Here is a 20,994-nt window from a genome sequence, read left to right as displayed (position 1 = left end):
CGTCCTCTAGTTTGCAGGAACTTGTGGCTCCTCGTCCACCGGCCAGTGAGACTTTAAGCAGTCCCTTTCGGTTTGGCCAGCTTTGCTTCTCTCGTTAAGTCTCTCTCGCCTTTCTCAAGGAGCTGGACAGTCACGCTTGCGAGAGAGCTCTCACTGCAAATCCCGGAAAGCCATTTAGATTCATCCGCAAAGCACGATCTCTGCTAGAGTCAAAGCAAAGTTAAGTTCCATCTGATAGATAAATAGCCTGGCAGCTAGAAAATGCAAACACGCAAAACTTAGCACTGATGGAGTGGAGGAGCTTCACTTCAAATTCTCGTGTATTAACATTACGTTACGCATCTCTTATCTCTTCTTATTCATCTAAAACTGCAAAGACCAAGAGATAACAAAGTTTAGTCCACCCATTGTCTTGAGAAAAGATGGTTTTTTACCTCTTTCGCTTGCTTAGCTCCTCTTGTCAATGGGACTAGCCTCCTCGGAATCGTCTACCGGCGTGTAGTAGTACTCCTTCTTGATCGGCTCGATCTTAGCTCTGGCAAAGAGAGCCAGCACCGAAAACGCTGCCGTGTATACCAGATAGACCTTCCACGTCGTCCGAGGGACCTTCATGGCCATGGCTCGATGGAACACGGTCACGTAGTAATGGAGGCCGAACAGCGCCACGATCACCCACTGGAACACCGCGGTCATCCTCTCCAAGACCCCGCCGTAGGAGAAGGACTTCATGATCGCCACGGTGTAGAGCAAGAGGTAGAGCATGTAGCCGAGCGCCTGGAGGAGCTGGAGGAAGACGCAGCTGGAGCGCGAGTGCCGGAAGAAGAAGGCCATGGGCTCGCTCTGGAGGGCGAAAGTCGCGAGCACCAGCGTGAGGAAGTAGGCTCCCAGGTAGAGGTTGACGAAGAAGAGAACTTTGGCGAGCGAGAGAGTGGCACGGATGCGCTCGAGCATGTAGATCACCACGATGAGAGGAGCGAGCAAGAACGCGTAGGAGATGAGGGAGGCCACCACCGGTGCCGCTTGGTGGCCCATGATCGGAGTGAAGCTCTCGGTCATCTGCTGGTTGGCCTGGGAGAAGTACGTCTTGGACGTCTCGGAGAGCTTGGACAAGCTGGGGCGGAGAGTGTCCGCGACGTTGCCGGCAGTCTGCTGGATCTTCGTCGGGAGTTCGGAGATTTGCGAGAGCAAGTCGATGTCCTCCTCGTCCGGCAACTCGTCCTGGAAGTCGAAAGCGTCGGTATGCAAGTCTTCCTCTGGAAAGTTTACTACCGTCGTCGTCGTCGTCGTCGTCGTTGTTGTCTTTGGCACTTCCAGCTTCTCGTCCTTCGTCACTTCCTCCTTCTTCTTCACTTCTGTGCTCTTCTTCGTGGACTCGCCGCTATTCTTCTTTGCCTTCGTGGGACTGGACTTGTCTAGCTTTGGCTTTTCCTTGGCGGTCTTTGGCTTGGTCTTTGGCATCTCCTTTTCTTTCTTGCTGATCTTCGTAGGAGGCTTGCTGTTCTGCTCCTCCTCCTGTGTTTCAGCAAGGACTTGATCCTTCTTCTCGGTTTTCTTCGGGATTTCCTTCTTTACTTCCTTCTTCGGGATTTCCTCCTCCAGTACCTTGACGTCGTCCAATTCGTCAGGAATGACTTCGACTTCCACTCCTTTCTTCTCATCCGCATCCGCACTGTCGGAAGATTCATCCGTGTCATCCAGAGCTTCCACTTTTACCTCAGGTGCCTTCTTGTTTCTTTTCTTCTGCTTCTTCTCTTCCTCGACGCTCTTCTGTTCAGCGACGTTGTCGTCTTCGACTGCTACACTTACTTTCTCGTCCCCGGCAACATTCTCAGAGTCGCCCAAAACAACGTCTACGTTTTCCTTCTTCGCTCCAGCTTTCTTGGACTTCCCCTTTTTCACCTTCGTCTTGGCGTCAGTCCGTTCTTCGTCCTCCACTTTGAAAACTTCGCCTTGGCCATCTTCTTTCACATCTTCGCCGCCATCCACTTTAGCACCTTGTTCTTTCTTACCACCTTGTTTCACAACGCTCTGGAGCTTCTCCTCTTCCATAAACCGGATATCTTCATCGTCCTCGTCCTCCAGAATTTTCTTTTTCGTTTTCCCTGGCTTCTTTGCAGCTGGTTTTAGCTCAGACCCCTCCAACTTTCCACCCTGAATCGCGTCATTAACCGCGGGGACTTTCTTTTCTTCGACGTGATTTCCATCACCGCTCTCTGCCTTGGATTTCTTCTCCCCAGCACCGCTTCTTTTAGCTTTTCCTGAAAGCCCGTCTCCCGACTTTGTCTTGGCTTTCGGCTTCTCTTGCAGCAATTTCCGCAATCCATTGCCCTGCTCAAGCTCGCCGAGGCGTGAAAGCTGATCATCAAATCCAACATCCTGTAAATTCTCCACGCTAGCGACGATAAACCCGGCAATTCCCACCACCAACAAGCAAACCAATTGGCGCTGCATGGTCGCTATCCTGGATAAAAATCTCTCACTCCAGATCTTTCTTCTCTATCAAAAAACGATACCTTGCTTGTGGCGGCAGCTAGCAATGCTCGTCCGCAACGGACATTTCTCCACCGGATCCCTGCCTGCCAGAAATCAATCAATTCACTACAAAAGAAGCAAGCAAAACCGCGAAACACTCACAGAAATCCAAGAGATCCCGCACCGGCAAGCGCCCGACAGGACGGATCTGGGGTCACAGATCCAGCATTTTCCCGACCGCAATGCAATCGATCTGGATGAACCCTAGAAAGCTGCTAGCGCCATGCGCGCTCTACGCGAAGGATCGCAATGGCGCACCCACTGCCTTGTTCTTCCCTAGCACCTAACTAAAAACATTATAGCGTCTTTCTTTACCCCCTTTACTTTTATTAGCAAGGAATGCTTTACACGTCATCTAGATTGGGCCCCGTCAGCATAATCGTGGCTCTGACGTGGTGCTGATGTGGCACGAACGCGACACTCTTGACTAAAAATCTCTCCTATCTTCCTCTTTTATAAAGCTGCGGTACTTCAGTGCTTCCCTGCAATGCCAAAAAGAACGAACTTCTAAAACTCACGAGCGTCTCGAGTTCATGATGGAAACTCTCTGCGACTGCGTGGAGATGACAGTCACTGTGCTGGGATTCCTGCTGGGGACGATTTGGTAGCCGTCGTCGATGGCGTCTCCAATCTCCTCCGTGACCAGCTGCCACAGCAGTCCACCCGCGGCAGCGGCCGGAAACGACGAGAAGATCGTCTCGTACGTGGCCGCGAAGAACCTGTCCCTCTGCTCTACCACGAACCCGCGAGTCCGGTTTGATTTGCCGAATTCCGCGAAGAGCACGGGCTTGTTCAGCCTCACGGCCGCGTCCTCGATGTGGTTCTGTATCCACTGGACGAGGAAAGAGAGCTGAACCTCGAAGTCCTCGTCTGGGAGCCTGAGAAGAAGAAAGAAGCTTTAGAAGCTTGAACACGCTTTATTTTAACGAAAAAAATTGGATTTTGCAGAAAGAATTTGCTTACCACAAGTCGGGATAGCTGTGCACGGTCGCAAAGTCAATGCTTGGAATCGCGTTGTTGCGAATGAAATCAGTGCCGAGATCACTCGACCAGCTGCCGAGACCCGCTCTCTGTAGATCCGAGGAGCAGTAGAAGCCTTCGAGACCAACCTCGAGCATATGGTTGCTGTCGAGAGATTTTACAAATGCCGACATCTCCTCGATCCAAGCCTGGATAGGAACAAGTTCGTGAATTGGAGAAACGAAGCGACCGAATGAAATACTTGATAGAAAAATGAATGAATGCTAACCTGGAGGGTGTCACCAGAGGGATCGGAGCTACATCTCGGTTCATTAATCAGCTCCCAGGCAAAAATCGTCGGATCATCTCGGTACGCGACTCCAGTGATGGTGTTCACTCTTGTAAGCACGGCCTGGAAAAACGAAAACAAAAAAATAAAAAACAGAACTTTGGTCAGAAAAATGCTCACGAAAAGAACACGACAAGAGGAGAAACGAGATTCCCGTTGCACGCTAAAGTTTTAAAAAAAGAGGGAAAGAGCGAAACCGAATTCTCACCTTCACATAATTCTTGTAGTAGCCTTTGATGACAGAATGTTTGAAGAAATCGTCCTCCGATTCCACGCTGTGACCGGCCTCCTGAGCCCATTGCGCATACTGCGGCTTTCCTCCATAGGAGTTGTAGTTGTTGCTCAAGCTGAGTATCAGCATCAGACCATAGCTTTGTGCCTCCGCAATGACAAAGTCAAGTCCCTGCGAATGTAGAACAATCAGAAACTCACAAGAAGAAACAAGAAAAGTTCTTCTCTCAAGTTTTAGTACCTGGAAAGCTTCCTCATTGTAGGCGCCAGGAGTGGCCTGGATAGCGTGATAGCCACCGTCATTGAAGGCCCAGACTCTCGCAACGTTGAGACCCAGCGCCGATGCGTCACGAAACAAGCTACTAACGTGGGGCCGTGTGACGAGCTCGAACGAGTAATACGTTACCCAGTAGGCGTTGAAGCCATTGATAAACAACGGACGATCATCAAGCACGAACTCCGAGCCTCGAGCACGCACATAACTGACTTGATCGCCGCCTTGGCCACAGAATCGATCGCCGGAAACCACCACCGATGCCTGGAAGAAGCAAGCAACGCCGACGACGACGACGACGAAGTAGAAGAAAGCCGCCATTTTCAAGTCGAAAAGAGCCTCTTCAAAAGTTGGCCGAGGAGGGAAAAAAAAAGCTGCTCATGACAAGAAACCCGGCCCTGCTTTTCTCGAGCTAAGCAACCAAGTAATCCCGACTTCCATTTTTCCGTGCCACTGCTCAGAGTGCTCCCCTCTTTTGGTTTTTGCTTTGCAGCAGCCTTGGACTAGTGTGCATCCCACATCTCCCCCTCACACTTTGCTTGTGCTTGCAGTCTAAATCTCTCCCTCGCATTTGTTATTTGTATCCCTTTTCTCTTCCTCAACGTTCCTGGTGCATTCAAAGCCCAGTAGCCGCTTCCTTGTGCCAGCCATTTATATTCACACCACCCTTTCAGCCACCAAGAACAGTATTGTCGTGCTGCCAAACTTAAGCCAACCGGTAAAAGGAAAGCTTTAGCAGAGATACCCGGACTGCTAATCCTGCAGCGTCACTGTCCCTTAGAATCTCAGCCTGTGTCACTGTCTCATCTCGGACTGCGTAAATTACTGCGTAAATCGTTGCACCAAGTGCCCTCGAGTTTTCTCTGAGGAGCCGTGACTTCTAGTTCTCAAACTGGCCTAGAGAAGCTGGAGAGCTTGAGTTTTCATCCTTCTCCCCCGTTTCATCACAAACTTTCTGTGCATGGATGCGGCAGGCACCAGCGGCACTTCGTCTAAATCCTTGCCAGGAAAGAATATGATTCTCCTCATCAATCTGGTAAACGTTTCGGTCGGTCACGTATGCGGAACGAAACCAGCTCGGGGAATCGTATCTTAAGCCACTTTTCTTCTTTCTTGCTATTCTTTTTCGAGTCCATGGTCGGCCATCTTGGTGCACCAGAACCCGGAACAAAGAACACACGGGCCGACGGTAAAAAAAAAAAAACTCGCAGGCCTGTGTGCGTTAGAAGGAAGGCAAACGCAACGAGGCATAGGAACTTCACACGAAATGCGTTTACCTTAAGAACAAAGTAGGTACTGGCTAGCCGTGTAGCCATTTACAAAAAGAATACCAGAAACTCTATTGCTCCGAGGCCTCGCTCTGTAGAGCCTTGGGCTTGGAGCTGCCTGAGGCGGGAGTGTCAGCTCCCACCTCCTTGACGAGCTCGCCTATACTTTTCTCCAGGTCGTCAATGCGATTTCCCATCTCGTCGAGTATTCAGTCGTTAAGGAGGATCAATGCTGCGAGAAAGAAACAATGAAGAAAACAATAGCGTCCAAAGTAGGATATTTTTTGTGATGATCGAATCGGACATCGTCTGGAACCTTGCTTGCTATATCACAGAAAACTAGAAGTTGGTTTCAAGTAAAAAAATGCGAAGATGGGCTTACCATCTGCTGAAGAAGATTCTGCACCTGAAAAACAAGTGAAAGAGGAAAGAGTAAAAGAGAAAAAGAATGAAAGAGTGAAAGAAGGAAAAACAAAAGAACAAGGAAAAAATCAAGCTTACAAAGGCGGTCAGATCTGCAGTGCTTTGCGCAGCATCCCCAGTGTCATAAGGTTCTTTCTTCGCTCCATCCTATAAAGAAAAAGAATTCTTAGAGATCACACTAGAATGTGGCACGACTTCGCAGAAAAAATAACGTGGAACGACCAAATATCTGTCATGAAGACCTATCTTCCACGCATCCTAAGAAACTCCCCATTCACACAAGAAATCACAAGAAATCCTGCCAAAACGCAAGAAACCGCAAGAAATCTGCCAAGACCAGTCCTGATCTCTTGCTACATGCTAGAAATGCAGCTCAACAAATCCACGCTAGCGCTTACCATGATCGCACACCCGGCGCGCAGCTCCTCCTCCCGAGCACTAGGGCTTTCTCACCTCGCGCGAGTCTAGGGCTCGAATCGTATTAGATTACTAAAATACTTGTAAGACGTGGCACACACCTGGACGCGGGAATCCGAGTCAGCAAAGTTTCAATCTCACTCGATTCCAGCGAGTGGAAGAAATCATCATGTGTTCTTCCCGAGACCGCGTCAAAATCACGGCAATTCTACTCCAATTTCGTCATCATCTTGCTACCAGGTCACAGCACCGACCCTACAGTGGGTGGATCTTTGGATTTGATCATCAATGCAGGCAGGCTATTGGATCGATCTGAAGGAATGTCTTAATAATATGAACAGTGAAAGGGGTTTCTTCCCCAAAGATCGGGTCAGCGTTGTAGTGCGTGATCGATCTACAACGCATGCTGATCGATTGATGATCGGATTTGGAAGCGAAAGATTTGCCTCCTCGATCGAGGGATCAATGAAAACAGCGAATGGACGGAGAAGACATAGTTTCTCAATTTCCAAACCAAAACATCCAAAGAACACGCATCTTTCCCATCGATTCACGCGAGCGTAAACGCGATCGATCTAGGATTTCTTCGATATCGCCCTGGGCGGAATTGCATCGGGGCATCGCAGCGGAAGAACAAGAACATTGCTGAGCGATGCGGCGTGATGCTGGCCCATGACTAGAAATCCCAAATTCCCCTTGACATTGAGAAGGCCCTGCATCATCCGGACGTAGCCGTGGCAGATCATCCCTCCCAAATTCGTGGAGGAGCAGCAGCAGCACCATCTTGAGATAAAATGATCCGATGAGCGCCTCTTGGATTGCCTCCTCTTTCTCTTGCGGTGCCCACGCACGGGACTGCCTCGGCCAGAAATCTCCGAGATGAGCTTCTGAGAAAGAAAGGCCTCCATTGAGATTTCTCTAGTAGTATTTCCTAAGATAACGAATTTAAGCTTTGAGTTTAAAGTTATTTAACAATTGTCAAGCTAAAACTTTTAAGCTATATGGTAAGTAGAATTAAATAAATATTGTATGTTATATTGTATTCTCTTACTTGGCTTAGAATATATTTGGATAGTCTTAAATGTTCTACCATCTAACAGTTGTTATTTATACAGATTAATTTGTATTTATAATTTAAAAATATGTTTATAATATATAAACTTTCTTATACAATTCCTAGTATATTCTTATTTATTCTAATGGTTGGTGTGCAATCTTGGTTTATAAATTAAACTTTTCACCATCACCTGGGACAATCCTCTTAAACACTTTGCATACAATCTGCTTGGATTCTTGTGGAATGCTGATCAGGACTGGATGGATGGGCTGCTCACAGCGATTCAAAATGCCAGGGACTTGTCGAGGCCTCTCTTGGCCGTTCTTGAGTATGCATCTCCCACCACAGTATAAACATGTTTATAATTATTGATCAATTGGATTATTCAATAATACTAAACATGAATGATACTACTATTAGCAAACCAGGAGTTATTGCATGCAATGTGTATTCAAATTTTTAAATTTTTAAATTTTCCATTTTATAAAAAAAATTACATACACAATATAGCAAGAATTATATGAATATAAATACAACTTCTCAAATACTAAAATTTTAATTATTATTTTGGACCAACCAAGTTAATTGCCATGTGGAAAGCGTATAATTATTAGTGACCTTATAAAAATTGTTAAATAAGATAGATAACATTCAAATTTCTAATTGTACTTTACTTTGCTACATTTTGTATAGTTATAAATCCACCTGAAACAATATGGAAAGGATTACCAGCTCATTTTGCTAGTTGACATTTACATATGATGATAGAAAAAATAAAAAATTTAGTATAGAACTAATATACCAATTACACATGGAACAAATCGATATTATATTCAAGAAAGTGTAAATGCTAGCTATTAGAATATCTATTACTTCTGAGGGTTATAAATTTCTTATACCAGACCACGTTCCCAAATTTTTATTTTTAAGTAAACTTTATGCATTTAGACAAATGTTATGATTTATAAAATATCATGCATGTCTTTATGGTTTAATGTGCTAAAAAGAACCCTAATGAAACATATCCTATATTAACATATCCAAAAGGTTTATCAGGATGTAATGATAATGCACTGAAACTATTGAACTTAAAATATCATTGCGAGTGCCTGGAATATGGAAAGGGAATACAGAAATGTGCATATCAATTAGCCCAAAAACCCTAGTTTATATACAAGAGCGAGTGGTCCGGATTGAAACCAATCCGACGGCTACCAAAATCCACTACGCTAATATTAGTATACGGCATCGTAGCCGTACACTTGGCCCTCACATCATCCCCTCCTCTCGGAATAATGGAAGGCCGTCAGGGTTCTCTTGTGGATGGGCCGGGATCTGGAGGAACGTCAGGAGGAGGCATCGGCGGATCTGTAGACGGTATTAACTGCTCCTGATCCCTTTGTATGAAGCGTTTTAACCGCTGCACATGCACAATCTCCGGAGGATCGGCCTGCTGAACGTCATGCCGAACCTCATAAACTTGCGGTCCAACTTGCCGCAACACCCGATACGGTCCTTTCCACTGCGCAAGGAGCCCCTTAGATAAACCACGTACCGTAAGATGGGGAAAACGGACTAACACCAAATCATCCACTTTGTACTCCGCAGGTGGATGATGATGGGAGTTGTAGCGCCGTTGTTATCCCACTTGTACGCGGCCTAAGTGTTCGGCAGACTCTGCTCGGACAAGTGGAAGAATGCTTGTCAAATACTGATCCCATGACTTAGCATCAGGAGCTCGTGGCAATCGCGAAGGTAAACCCAGCTCTATTGGTAATATTGGATCATGACCATATAGAAGTTTATTGTAAGGAACCAACTCGCCGAGGTGTCGTAGGCTAAGGGAACCCCGAAAGCATGACCAAAATGACAAAGAGTTCATCGGATGGGACCAAGTCAAAGATCGAGTCCAAGACCGACTCTAGGACCGAGTTCGAGATAGAGTCCGGAATCGAGTCCAAGACCGACTCGGGGACCGAGTTCGAGTCCGAGTTCGAGACCGAGTTCGAGACGGAGTCCGAGATCCGAAATCGGGTCCGAGACCGAGTCCGAAGTCGAGTCCGAGGTCGGGCCCGAGATCGGGTCCGAGATGGAGTCCGCGATCGAGTCCGAGACGGAATCCGAAGTCGGATCCGAAATCGGATCCGAGATCGAGCCAGAGACTAAGTCCAAATATTAATACGGGTCAAGGGGTGAAAGCCCAAAGCGTGCTTCCCCCAGGGGGGGGGGGGGCTGCAGGGGGTTCCAAATGTATAGTAGGGATAGTGAGGTCCAGGAACCAGTTTTGAAGGGACTCTCCAGTTGGGCTTCCAAACCGACTTGAGGTTGGGACTGGGACTAAGGGGCCTTGGGTGGGAGTGAGCATGGACTTGGCTGGTGCCGGAGGGGCCATCCAAGGAAGTGCTCAAGAGCAGCTCCCACTCCCGAAAGGGAAACCGATTGCGGTGCTCCCGGCTCATGTGGAGTGGTGCCCCACTTGAGTACCATGCGGCTCATTGGTCCTCGCCCTGCCTAGGGGCTTGGGCCTTCCTTCGGGATGGAAGTGGGGGGCGAGAGGTACCCATACCGGGCCGTTAGGCCACGTTGTTTCGCCCCGGCGTCCCGAAGCAAGTGTTGCACTCAAGACTTGGGATTTAGAGGGTCCCATGATCAAGTCTTGTGGTACCAAGGGATGTTAGGAACCTGGAAGCTTGGTGTGCTTGGCTGCTTGTGCTTGCGGGGAGTGTAGCCGAACCTTAAGTTCAGTCTAACCCGGGGAGGGGGATTGAGAGTGATTTGGGAATCCGTAGAAGGATGGCTAACACTCCGTTGCTCGTGCAGTGAGTAGCTGAAACCAAGTAGGAGCTGGTACCATAGGCGAGAACCTTGGCAAGGGAACTTAGCAAAAGCCAAGGCAGTGTTAGACGGATAGACGAGGTAAGCTGGCAAATTGGAAAGGAAAAATTTGTGGCTTACAATTTGGTATCGGAGCCTTTATCTCAGTTCTAGCGAAGGATAGAGGCGGATTGCTGGGAGATGGCAAGGGCAGGGCGTAAGCGAACCCAGGCGGAGACGGAACCTCCGCCGGAGCTGGAGCCTCCGGTTGAACAAGAGGCTATGGATGAGGAATCCTTGCATGAGGAGGACTCCAGTGAGGAAACTTCCAAACAGGAGTCCGGTGGCGAGGTTCGGTCGTCCAAGGCTCGATTGGACGTGCTAGAAGGACAGTTGGCACAGACCAATGCCCTGCTGGAGACTCTCGTACGCAAGTTAAAGCGTGACGAGAAGCGGAAGAAAAAGCGAAAGACTGCGGATGCTGGCAGCGCAGAAGGTGCGGACCCTTCGGCAGGGACTGAGGCAAAACCAGACAAGGTCGAACAGACCGAAGTGGAATCAGTCCCTCAGGCAGTTCCCAAGTACAAACCAAAGCCCCCACCGGTGTTCAAGGGAGTGAACGACTATAAGGTTGTGGAGGATTGGTTTTACGATATGGAGGACTACTTCCGAGCGTTGCGGTTACTGAGCTCGGAGAAGGTCCCATGTGCAAAACCATACTTGGCAGATAATGCCAAGTCTTGGTGGAGAACAACGGAGGCCAACGAAGGACCGGTGGCCACCTGGGACATGATGAAGGCGAGGATCCGCGTGACATACGTTCCTCCGAATGCCACTCTGCATCTGAGAGATGAGTTGAGTAGGCTGAAGCAGACTGGAACCATCCAGGAATATGTGAATGGGTTCATGGCAAAGAGGATACTTGTCACGGACATGGGGGATATGGATGCGTTCCATGCCTTTATATCAGGTTTGCAAACCTGGGCTCGCGGTGAGGTGATGCGCTGGAACCCGACCAACTACAAGGAAGCGTTGGATGCGGCCATCAAGGTGCATTTCAACGATAACCTGTGAAAGGGGAACACGACGGGGTCGGGATCCACGTTTCACAAAGGGGCCAAACCGAGGGGAACATATAGCAAGGGGAAATTCAAGAAGAGTTTCTCTAAGAATGAGTCCTCGGGGTTCCGGAAAGGCAAAGCTGGTGTCCAGCGAGCGAGTACGTGGGGAAGTCAAGCGAAAAAAGACAAACCCACGAATAAGAAGGTCAAGTCGTATAGCAGCGTGGGCAACAACATATGCTATAACTGCGGCGAAGCGGGACACTTCTCGAGGGAATGTCCCTACCTAAAGAAGGCCAGAGCCAATATGGCCATCAAGTCGGGCGAAGTCCAAACTGAGGTATGTGATCCAGTCCCTAACTCAAAGTTACTCATTACACGAGCAACTTTGGTAGAGAGTCGTTCGCGACATCTACTAGCCCTCCGAGGGAAGCTCGGAGGTAGCTTTGTTAAGATCCTTATTGACACGGGTGCTTCGGATAATTTTGTGGCTGCAGACATAGTCCGGCAAGCCGGACTAACGGTGCAGCGGCTAGGCGAACCAAGGACTATAGAGTTTGTTCAGGGTAGCCAAAGCACCGATGAGATACTTCGACAAGCGAGAGTCGAAGTGGGGACATGGAAAGTGGACATGGATTTCACCGTGTTGGACATGGCGGGATTTGACGTGATCTTCGGAATGGATTGGTTTAATCGGTTCGTGGTAGCCCTGCATGGACAAGGTAGGAATCTTGTGGTATTGGCAAATGCCCAAGGAAGAAGATCTAGGGTGGAGGCCTAGGACCTAAAGGTAGGGCAAAGCAAGGCCAAAGAGTCATGCTTAAACCTGGTGTCCACGAGAGGACAACTCACTAAAGGAACTAAGGCAGCCTTTTTGTGCTTACTCTCGGTGAAGAGTGACAAAAAGACAAGAACGGAAGAAGTACCTTTAGTGATCCAGCAGGTGCTGGACCAATTCCAGGATACCATGCCAGAGGAGCTACCGGCGGGGTTGCCCCCCGCACGACCGATAGAACATAAGATTGAGCTGGTCGAGGGTGCTGAGGCGGTGGTTCGTCCACCCTATCGATTGAACGAAAAAGAACTCAAGGAGCTCAAGAGCCAACTAGAGGAGTTGGTGGACAAAGGGTATGTTAGGTTGAGCAAGTCGCCGTATGGGGCGCCGGTGCTATTTGTGAAAAAGAAAGATGGATCTATACGCATGTGCATAGACTACCGGTTGCTCAACAAGTATACCAAGAAGAACAAGTACCCTTTGCCAAGGATCGAGGACCTGTTCGATAGGTTGGGAAAGGCAAAATACTTCTCGAGGATTGACCTAAGGTCAGGATACTACCAGATCAGGGTAGCTGAGGAAGATGTCGAGAAGACAATCTGTCGAACGAGGTATGGGAGCTTTGAGTTTTTGGTGATGCCCTTTGGGCTGTGCAATGCGCCGGCAACGTTTTCGGCGTTGATGAACCACATCTTTGTACCCTATCTGGATCGCTTCGTGGTCGTCTATATTGACGACATCCTGATCTATAGCGAGACGCTAGAGGAGCATGCCGAACACTTGGTGAAGGTGTTTGAGAAACTAAGGGAACACAAACTGTATGCTAAAGAGAGCAAATGTGACTTTGCTCAACAAGAGGTAAAGTTTCTTGGGCATGTGGTGGGCCAGGACGGGCTCAAGGTGGACCCGGAGAAGGTCCAAGCGATCCAGGAATGGGAACGACCATCGAATGTACATGAGTTGAGGGCGTTCCTGGGGCTATGCAACTACTATCGAAAGTTTATCAGACACTATTCGAGAGTAGCCCTGCCCTTAACGGACCAAACAGGAAAAGGGAAGATGGTATGGATAGCGGAATGCGAGGCGGCATTTGTCCACCTCAAAGGGAAGTTGAGGAAGGCTCCGGTGTTGGCATTACCAGACTTTGGTAAGGACTTTGAGGTAGACACGGATGCTTCGGACTTTGCGTTGGGTGCAGTTTTGAAGCAAGACAACCATCCAGTAGCGTTCTTCTCGAAGAAGCTGGACAAGGCTCAACGGAAGTGGCCTGCCCACGAGAAGGAATTGTTTGCGGTGGTCAAGGCGCTCAAGGAGTGGCGACACTATCTTGGGAGACACTTCAAGGTTTACACGGACAATGTGGCAACAAAACACTTCTTGTCACAGCCCGACCTAAGGGGAAAACAAGGTCGGTGGGCCAATGCTTTGGCCGAGTTTGATTGCGAGATCCTGTACAAGCCTGGGAAGAGCAACATCGTGGCAGATGCGCTAAGTCGAAAAGCGAGCTTGAAGTTGGCGATATCTAGCGCGACAGCAACCTTTTGGGACGATGTGCGGACCGCATACGAGAGTGATGGTCTAGCACAAGAAGTGTTGCTGAGGAATCTGGAGGCGCGGGAAGCTCACCAGAGAGGTGAGCTGCCAACGGAAGAGAAAACGGGCTATGCGGAACGCAACGGACTCATATATTACAAGCAAACGAGGGTGTATGTTCCAGAAGGGGAACTAAGGAAGGTAGCCTTGGAAGAGTGTCATGACAAACCTCTCGCGGGACACAGCGGAGTGCCCAAGACGATGGGCTTACTCAAAAGGAAGTATCACTGGCCAGATATGGCTAAGGACGTCCAAGACTATGTAAAGACATGTCCAACATGTCAGCAGGTCAAAGCCGTGACGAAGGCTAGTGGGGGCTTGTTGCAAAGCATCCCCATTCCAGATCGTCCGTGGAAATGTCTCACGATGGACTTCATCACGGGACTACCCCCAAGCGAGGGGTTCGATGCGATATTCGTGGTGGTGGACCGATTTTCAAAGATGGCACATTTCATACCCACCACAACGGATGTGGATGCGGAAGGTGTGGCGAAGCTGTTCTTCGAACAAGTGGTTCGAGTGTGGGGAAGGCCGGAAGAGATTATCTCAGATCGAGATAAGATCTTCACCAGTAGGTTCTGGAGGACACTCCTAGAACAGTATCGCACCAAGTTGAAATTCAGCACGGCCTATCACCCACAGACAGGTAATGGGTATTGAGTCAAGATTGATGGCACTAACACTTCTTGACAGATGGACAAACGGAAAGGGTGAATAGGCAGCTGGAGGATTATTTGCGATGCTATGTCTCGGGAGACCAGACCGACTGGGTAAGTCATTTGGGACTTGCGGAAATGTGTTATAACAACTCACCACATTCGAGCATCGGGGTGAGTCCATGGGAAGTCATCAATAGGCGAGCTATTGAAGGTCCTGTGGAACTCGGCGTGGCCGAGTATCATGGAGAGTTACCCGCAGTGGAGGCAAAGACTCAACATTTGGAATCTAGTGAGGGATTCCTTGGAACGGGCTCAACAAAGGCAAACTAAGTATGCGAACCAAAAGCGTCGAAATGTGGAGTTTCAAGCTGGGGAGAAGGTGTGGCTGAACACCAAGAACCTCAGGCTACCAAGTGGGATCAGCCGGAAGTTGACCCAAAGGTAAAAATGCATGTATTCCTGTAAATGAATTGATCTTGAGTTCCTTAAGCAGGTTCGCGGGGCCTTACGAGATTGAGGCTCGAATCGGTAAAGTGGCTTACCGTCTCCGACTTCCTCGAGAGATGGGGAAGATGCATCCCGTGTTCCACGTGAACTTACTCAAGCCGTATTTTGAGGATCCGCTTCGCAAGGACCAAGTAAGACCTTTACCTGAGGTTATCCAAGGGGAGGAGGAATACGAAGTCGAGGCCATCCTCAATGCGCACAAGAGCAAGCGACAAGGACGCGAGGTGAGAGAGTTCCATGTGAAGTGGAAAGGATTTCCACACTGCGAAGCAACATGGGAACCGGAGGAGAACCTAGCGAACGTGCGAGATCTAGTGGAGGAATTTCTGCATGGCAGAACTCTATGTACTTATGCAAAGTTCAATTAAAAGTATCAATTTGAGAAGTTGAGCAATGGCATGTGTTGGGACCCGAAGGCGCGCCGAAGGTAAGCTAATTAGCATGGGTTAGCTAGGTCGACCAGGCGTAGGGAGCTACGCCCGACTCCCTGCGGGGATGTCGAAACCGTAGACGTATTCTACGGAGGTTGGGTTCGAGTCCCAACCCCCTAGTAAAGCAAGGCTGGGTTCAAGTCCCGACCCCATACTAGGGCGTGGTGAGGGGAGGAGTATAGGGACACCTATATTCCGTTGTCATGAGCTCTTGGCCGGGGAGGCTAACTTAGGCACACCGCTAAGTGGGGGGATGCCCCCGGAGACATGGTCAACAAGTCGTAGGATAAAAAAGAGACGTTCGATGTGGGCATCGAACTTCTTCTATGGGTGGTGGAGTTGTAAGGAACCAACTCGCCGAGGTGTCGTAGGCTAAGGGAACCCCGAAAGCATGACCAAAATGACAAAGAGTTCATCGGATGGGACCAAGTCAAAGATCGAGTCCAAGACCGACTCTAGGACGGAGTTCGAGATAGAGTCCGGAATCGAGTCCAAGACCGACTCGGGGACCGAGTTCGAGTCCGAGTTCGAGACCGAGTTCGAGATGGAGTCCGAGATCCGAAATCGGGTCCGAGACCGAGTCCGAAGTCAAGTCCGAGGTCGGGCCCGAGATCGGGTCCGAGATCGAGTCCGCGATCGAGTCCGAGACCGAATCCGAAGTCGGATCCGAAATCGGATCCGAGATCGAGCCAGAGACTAAGTCCAAATACTAATACGGGTCAAGGGGTGAAAGCCCAAAGCGTGCGTCCCCCAGGGGGGGGGGGCTGCAGGGGGTTCCCAAAGTATAGTAGGGATAGTGAGGTCCAGGAACCAGTTTTGAAGGGACTCTCCAGTTGGGCTTCCAAACCGACTTGAGGTTGGGACTGGGACTAAGGGGCCTTGGGTGGGAGTGAGCATGGACTTGGCTGGTGCCGGAGGGGCCATCCAAGGAAGTGCTCAAGAGCAGCTCCCACTCCCGAAAGGGAAACCAATTGCGGTGCTCCCGGCTCATGTGGAGTGGTGCCCCACTTGAGTACCATGCGGCTCATTGGTCCTCGCCCTGCCTAGGGGCTTGGGCCTTCCTTCGGGATGGAAGTGGGGGGCGAGAGGTACCCATACCGGGCCGTTAGGCCACGGTGTTTCGCCCCGGCGTCCCGAAGCAAGTGTTGCACTCAAGACTTGGGATTTAGAGGGTCCCATGATCAAGTCTTGTGGTACCAAGGGATGTTAGGAACCTGGAAGCTTGGTGTGCTTGGCTGCTTGTGCTTGCGGGGAGTGTAGCCGAACCTTAAGTCCAGTCTAACCCGGGGAGGGGGATTGAGAGTGATTTGGGAATCCGTGGAAGGATGGCTAACACTCCGTTGCTCGTGCAGTGAGTAGTTGAAACCAAGTAGGAGCTGGTACCATAGGCGAGAACCTTGGCAAGGGAACTTAGCAAAAGCCAAGGCAGTGTTGGACGGATAGACGAGGTAAGCTGGCAAATTGGAAAGGAAAAATTTGTGGCTTACATTTATATGGTGAAGCACCAACAGAACTCTGCACCCCTGTGACATAGGCATACCGAAGAGACGGCAAATAACCATCCCAATCCGAATGCTGAAAGTTCACATACTTCGCAATCATCCCTTTGAATGTCCGAACGAGCCGTTCCACCAGACCGTTTGATTGTGGATGATAAGCACTCGTAAAAGTGTGGCGTATCCCCAACCGAGATGTCAAAACATGAAATACCTCAGCCATAAATGCAGGACCATTATCCGAAAGAATCCGCTCTGGACAAGAATGCTGGAACACCACTCGATTGAGGAGGAAGTATCCAACAGCAGCTGCAAAGGCGCTAGCAAGAGCACCAACTTCCACCCAACGAGTCAAGTAGTCAGAAGCAATAATAACATACTCATTGCCAGCAGTTGATCGTGGAAAAGGTCCCATAAGATCAAACGCCACCAACTCAAACGGACGGGAAACTGCAATTGACTCCAACCGTCCTTCCGCAGCACAAGGGGGAGTATTACGAGCTTGGCACCAAACGCAGCTACGCACATACCGGATAATATCACGTCGCATCTCCGACTAATAGAAAGACCTGCGCAGCTTCTCGGTGACACGACCGTGTCCCATATGCCCACCTAGAACAGGAGAATTATGGTAGGCATGGAGAAACCGCGGAATAAACACCAAAGGCACCACCAACCGTAAATGATCATCAGGATCCGTCCCCACAAAATAAAGAAGGCCATCTTCAAGGAGATATTGAGAATGTAAATGCCGGAAAGGCAAGTCATCAGCAAGTGATGTAGGATTCTCAAACCCATCTCGAAGCCTTCGAATCCACGGCTCAATCTTTTGAGCCTCGCGAACCTCATCAAAAGAAGGTAGATCTTGCTCTGCGCCCTGTGGACACTGAACGTCAAGGACAGCAACCGCCGACGGCACAGAATCCTCATCTAGAAAATCCACAGATGCTGGAACAACAGGTTCGTCAGAAACATGAGAAGTGAGTGGAGAAGGAAGAGGAGCTCGAGAAAGGGCATCAGCATCAGCCATACAACTCCTTGGGCGATGAACAACATCGAAATCATATATCTGAAGCTTCAAAGCCCATCGAGCCGTACGACCAACCAAGTTCTTCCGCTTCAATAATGAAGTAACAGCAGCATGGTCACCTTCAAGTAACGTCCGAGAACCATGTAGATATGCATGAAGTTTCTCGAAACCCCAGACTGCTGCTAAACACTCCTTCTCTGTCGTGGAGTAGTTCATCTCCGCTGGTTGTAATGTACGGCTTATGTATGCAATGGGATGGCGCTGACCAGGCACACTCGAGCTCTCTTGCATCAACACACCTCCAAGACCAATGTCAGAAGCATCCACGCGCAAAATAAAAGGTCGAGTGTAGTCAAGATATGCCAAAACCGGAGGAGTCGTCAATAGCTCTTTGAGATCCACGACGCCCGCTCACAATCCGGAGACCAAATGAAAGATGACGTTGATGACTTCAGCAACGCTCGCAATGGTGTAGTGCGATCGGAAAGATGATCCACAAAACGACCGAGATACTGCACCTTACCTAAAAAGCGCTGCACATCATTCACACATTTCGGAGTAGGGAACTTTAGAACAGCCACAAGTTTGTCAGGATCAACTTGCAAACCCTCACGAGAAATATGGTACCCAAGATAAGTTGTGTCCTTGGACCCAAACACGCACTTTGACCGCTTCAGCTTTAAACCAACATCACGTAGCCGATCCAACACTTTACAAACATCACGAACGTGCTCCTCCCACGTCCCCTCCGAGTGGATCAAGACATCATCAATGAAGTCAGCAGTCACTTCCGGCATATCGCAAAGAACCTCGTCCATCATCCGCTGGAAAGTTGCGGGAGCATTGTTCAAACCAAACGGCATCACCAAGAACTCGTACAAACCAAATGGTGTACGAAAAGCAGTCTTAGGAATATCTTCTTCGGCCATCGGTACTTGCCAATACCCAGAAGCAAGATCTAGCTTGGTGAACCAACGACTTTGCCCCAAACGATCTAAGAGATCAGTAGTGTGAGGAAGAGGATACACATCTGGGATCGTCACTTCGTTTAACGGGCGATAGTCGATGCAGAAACGAATACTCCCATCAGGCTTCGTCACAAGATGAGGTTCACATGCCCAAGGACTCCGTGACTTCCGAATAACACCCTTCTCCAGCATTTCCTTGACGTTGGCTCGTAAAATCTTGATCTCCTTAGGTGACCGACGACGAACAGGAACCTTGATTGGACGAGCATCCCCGGTTGGAATCGGATGACGTGTGGCAATCTTGGCCCCAGACGATAGGTCAAATTCAAAGAGATCAGAATACTCCTTCATGAGCCGGTCAACTGCTGCAACACAAAGATCGTCGGAGGGATCGAAAAAGGGAAAAGCAGAACAAGATGGAAACACAGAAGGAAAGAGTGGGGGAACAAAAGTAATGGAAGCAGAGGTAGAAGTAGAGGGACGAAGAGGTATGGAAGTGAGAGGAATGGATGAAACATAAGGAAGTATGAGACAAGGGGGAAAAGCCTCAAAGTCACACTTGGCATGATTGCGCTGCAACCAATCCATACCAAGAATGAGGTCAAAAGCTTGACTCGGCACCACTCGCAACGACTGCAACTCAAGCTCGAGATCGCCCACACGCACAACCAGGTCCACCTCATCCCGTGCACATGCATGTGTACGGCCGTTGCCATAAAGAATGAAAACTGGTTCCGCCGCACGACGCAAGTGTAGATGACAACGTGTGGTAATAGGTCGAGCAATAGAAGATAAACTCGAACCTGTATCAACCAACACGGAGAGAATAATAGGAGACCTCTTGTTATAAAAACGAGCTTGGAAAGTAAACACGGGATGAACTGGTGCCGAGTGAACCCCTTGATGATACTCTCGAAAGAAAGATGGAGGGGTCACTGATTTATTCGCGCAAGGTCCCTCCATTACTCGCGCGACTCCTCGTTTCCCGGATGCATCTCGGTGTCCAGACCTTCCACTGCAGTAGCACCCACGGGACGTTGCTGACACCAAGGTCTCCACCCAGGAAATGGAGGTCGCCAATCCGGAAAACGACGGCAACGCCGATAAGTATGACCAACTTCATCACACGCCCAGCAGCGAACATCACGGCCACGACCACGTCCTCGCGCTTGTCCTTGGACTCGAGCAGCAGCAGCATCAACCTCCATTGGAACAGGACCATCACCCATAGGAAGGGGAGCGGAAGGACGTGCAGCGAGAAGTGGAAGAGGTGACGTTTCATAACGTTGTGCCAAGCGAAGAGCATCGTCAAGGGTGGTAGGAGCAAGTGCATGCACAAGTCCGACAAGATCTTGACGAAGTGCTAGCCACAACATTCCTAGCTTGATCCGCTCCGACATATTTGGCTCCGCACGAAGCAAAAGACTTTGGAAACGAACGCCAAATTGCATCACCGACTCAGATGGCCCTTGGCGAAGACGATGCAATTGTTGGAAAGCATCATCACAATCATCGGCATGGCCGAAGGCGCGTTTGAAGACGTCCGGGAGAACACTCCAATCCCCACGAGTGGCTGCACTCAAACCATTGTACCACTGCAACGCCGTCCCTTGGAGACACGTGGGAAACTCCCGCAAACGTCGAGCATCATCCCAAGAATGATATGTGGCAATCACCGTGAAGTGATCGAACCAATGGTACACATCATCCCTAGGATTCCCGCGAAAGAACTCCAGCCGAACGCGAGGATTAGCACCAAGAGCAGGAGGAGTTGTACCACGTGCCGTGAACGCCGCCATCAACTGAGTTTGGTTGTTCAATTGCAAACGCATAACATCAAGCAATTGTACCAACTGCTGCTCTAGAGTCAAAGGAGGAGATTGCGGATCTGCCATGAAGATGAACGAAAAAGAAAGAGCAAAAGAAGAGAGATGACAAAAAGCTAGAAGGAAATGGTAGATCTAGACAACGCAAAAAGCTAGATCTAAACCAAAAGAAAGAACAAAAGAAAGAAAATGGAAAAAGCTAGATCTAGACAATGCAAAAGCTAGATCTAAACCAAAATCCCAAATCCAAGCACTCCTCAGGGACAATCAAAGGTGCCCCTCACTTCCACCAATGCGAGTGCCTGGAATATGGAAAGGGAATA

The 20,994-nt window shown here is 49.3% G+C and overlaps 3 protein-coding genes across 4 annotated transcripts; all 3 read right to left on the bottom strand.

The window, feature by feature from the left end:
• Positions 1-204: 204 nt before the first annotated feature.
• On the bottom strand, positions 205-2,824 carry LOC112348060 (transcriptional regulator ATRX homolog). 2 transcript variants are annotated; one of them, XM_024680022.1, is made up of 4 exons: positions 2,635-2,824; positions 2,514-2,576; positions 435-2,461; positions 205-369 (listed from the first exon to the last, which is right to left on the bottom strand). In XM_024680022.1, exon 3 carries the CDS (start codon positions 2,449-2,451, stop codon positions 448-450), a length of 2,004 nt encoding a protein of 667 aa, XP_024535790.1. In that variant the 5' UTR covers positions 2,452-2,461; positions 2,514-2,576; positions 2,635-2,824; the 3' UTR covers positions 205-369; positions 435-447. The 2 variants fall into 2 exon arrangements, with proteins under 2 accessions (XP_024535790.1, XP_024535791.1); XM_024680023.1 differs by having other exon boundaries at positions 2,514-2,572.
• A 5-nt stretch (positions 2,825-2,829) lies between these two features.
• LOC9637701 (mannan endo-1,4-beta-mannosidase 7) lies at positions 2,830-4,667 on the bottom strand. The gene is made up of 5 exons (XM_002974859.2): positions 4,314-4,667; positions 4,050-4,244; positions 3,782-3,904; positions 3,496-3,701; positions 2,830-3,410 (listed from the first exon to the last, which is right to left on the bottom strand). Exons 1-5 carry the CDS (start codon positions 4,665-4,667, stop codon positions 3,047-3,049), a joined length of 1,242 nt encoding a protein of 413 aa, XP_002974905.1. The 3' UTR covers positions 2,830-3,046.
• Positions 4,668-5,598: 931 nt separating this feature from the next.
• LOC9628759 (heat shock factor-binding protein 1) lies at positions 5,599-6,519 on the bottom strand. The gene is made up of 5 exons (XM_002974858.2): positions 6,436-6,519; positions 6,116-6,184; positions 5,997-6,020; positions 5,896-5,938; positions 5,599-5,819 (listed from the first exon to the last, which is right to left on the bottom strand). Exons 1-5 carry the CDS (start codon positions 6,436-6,438, stop codon positions 5,686-5,688), a joined length of 273 nt encoding a protein of 90 aa, XP_002974904.1. The 5' UTR covers positions 6,439-6,519; the 3' UTR covers positions 5,599-5,685.
• Positions 6,520-20,994: the final 14,475 nt, after the last annotated feature.

This window comes from Selaginella moellendorffii, unplaced genomic scaffold (genome assembly GCF_000143415.4).
Source record: "Selaginella moellendorffii unplaced genomic scaffold, v1.0 SELMOscaffold_26, whole genome shotgun sequence".
NCBI lineage: Eukaryota > Viridiplantae > Streptophyta > Lycopodiopsida > Selaginellales > Selaginellaceae > Selaginella > Selaginella moellendorffii.
The sequence above is the reverse complement of the archived record's forward strand: the minus strand, read 5'-3'. Positions and strand labels throughout refer to the sequence as shown.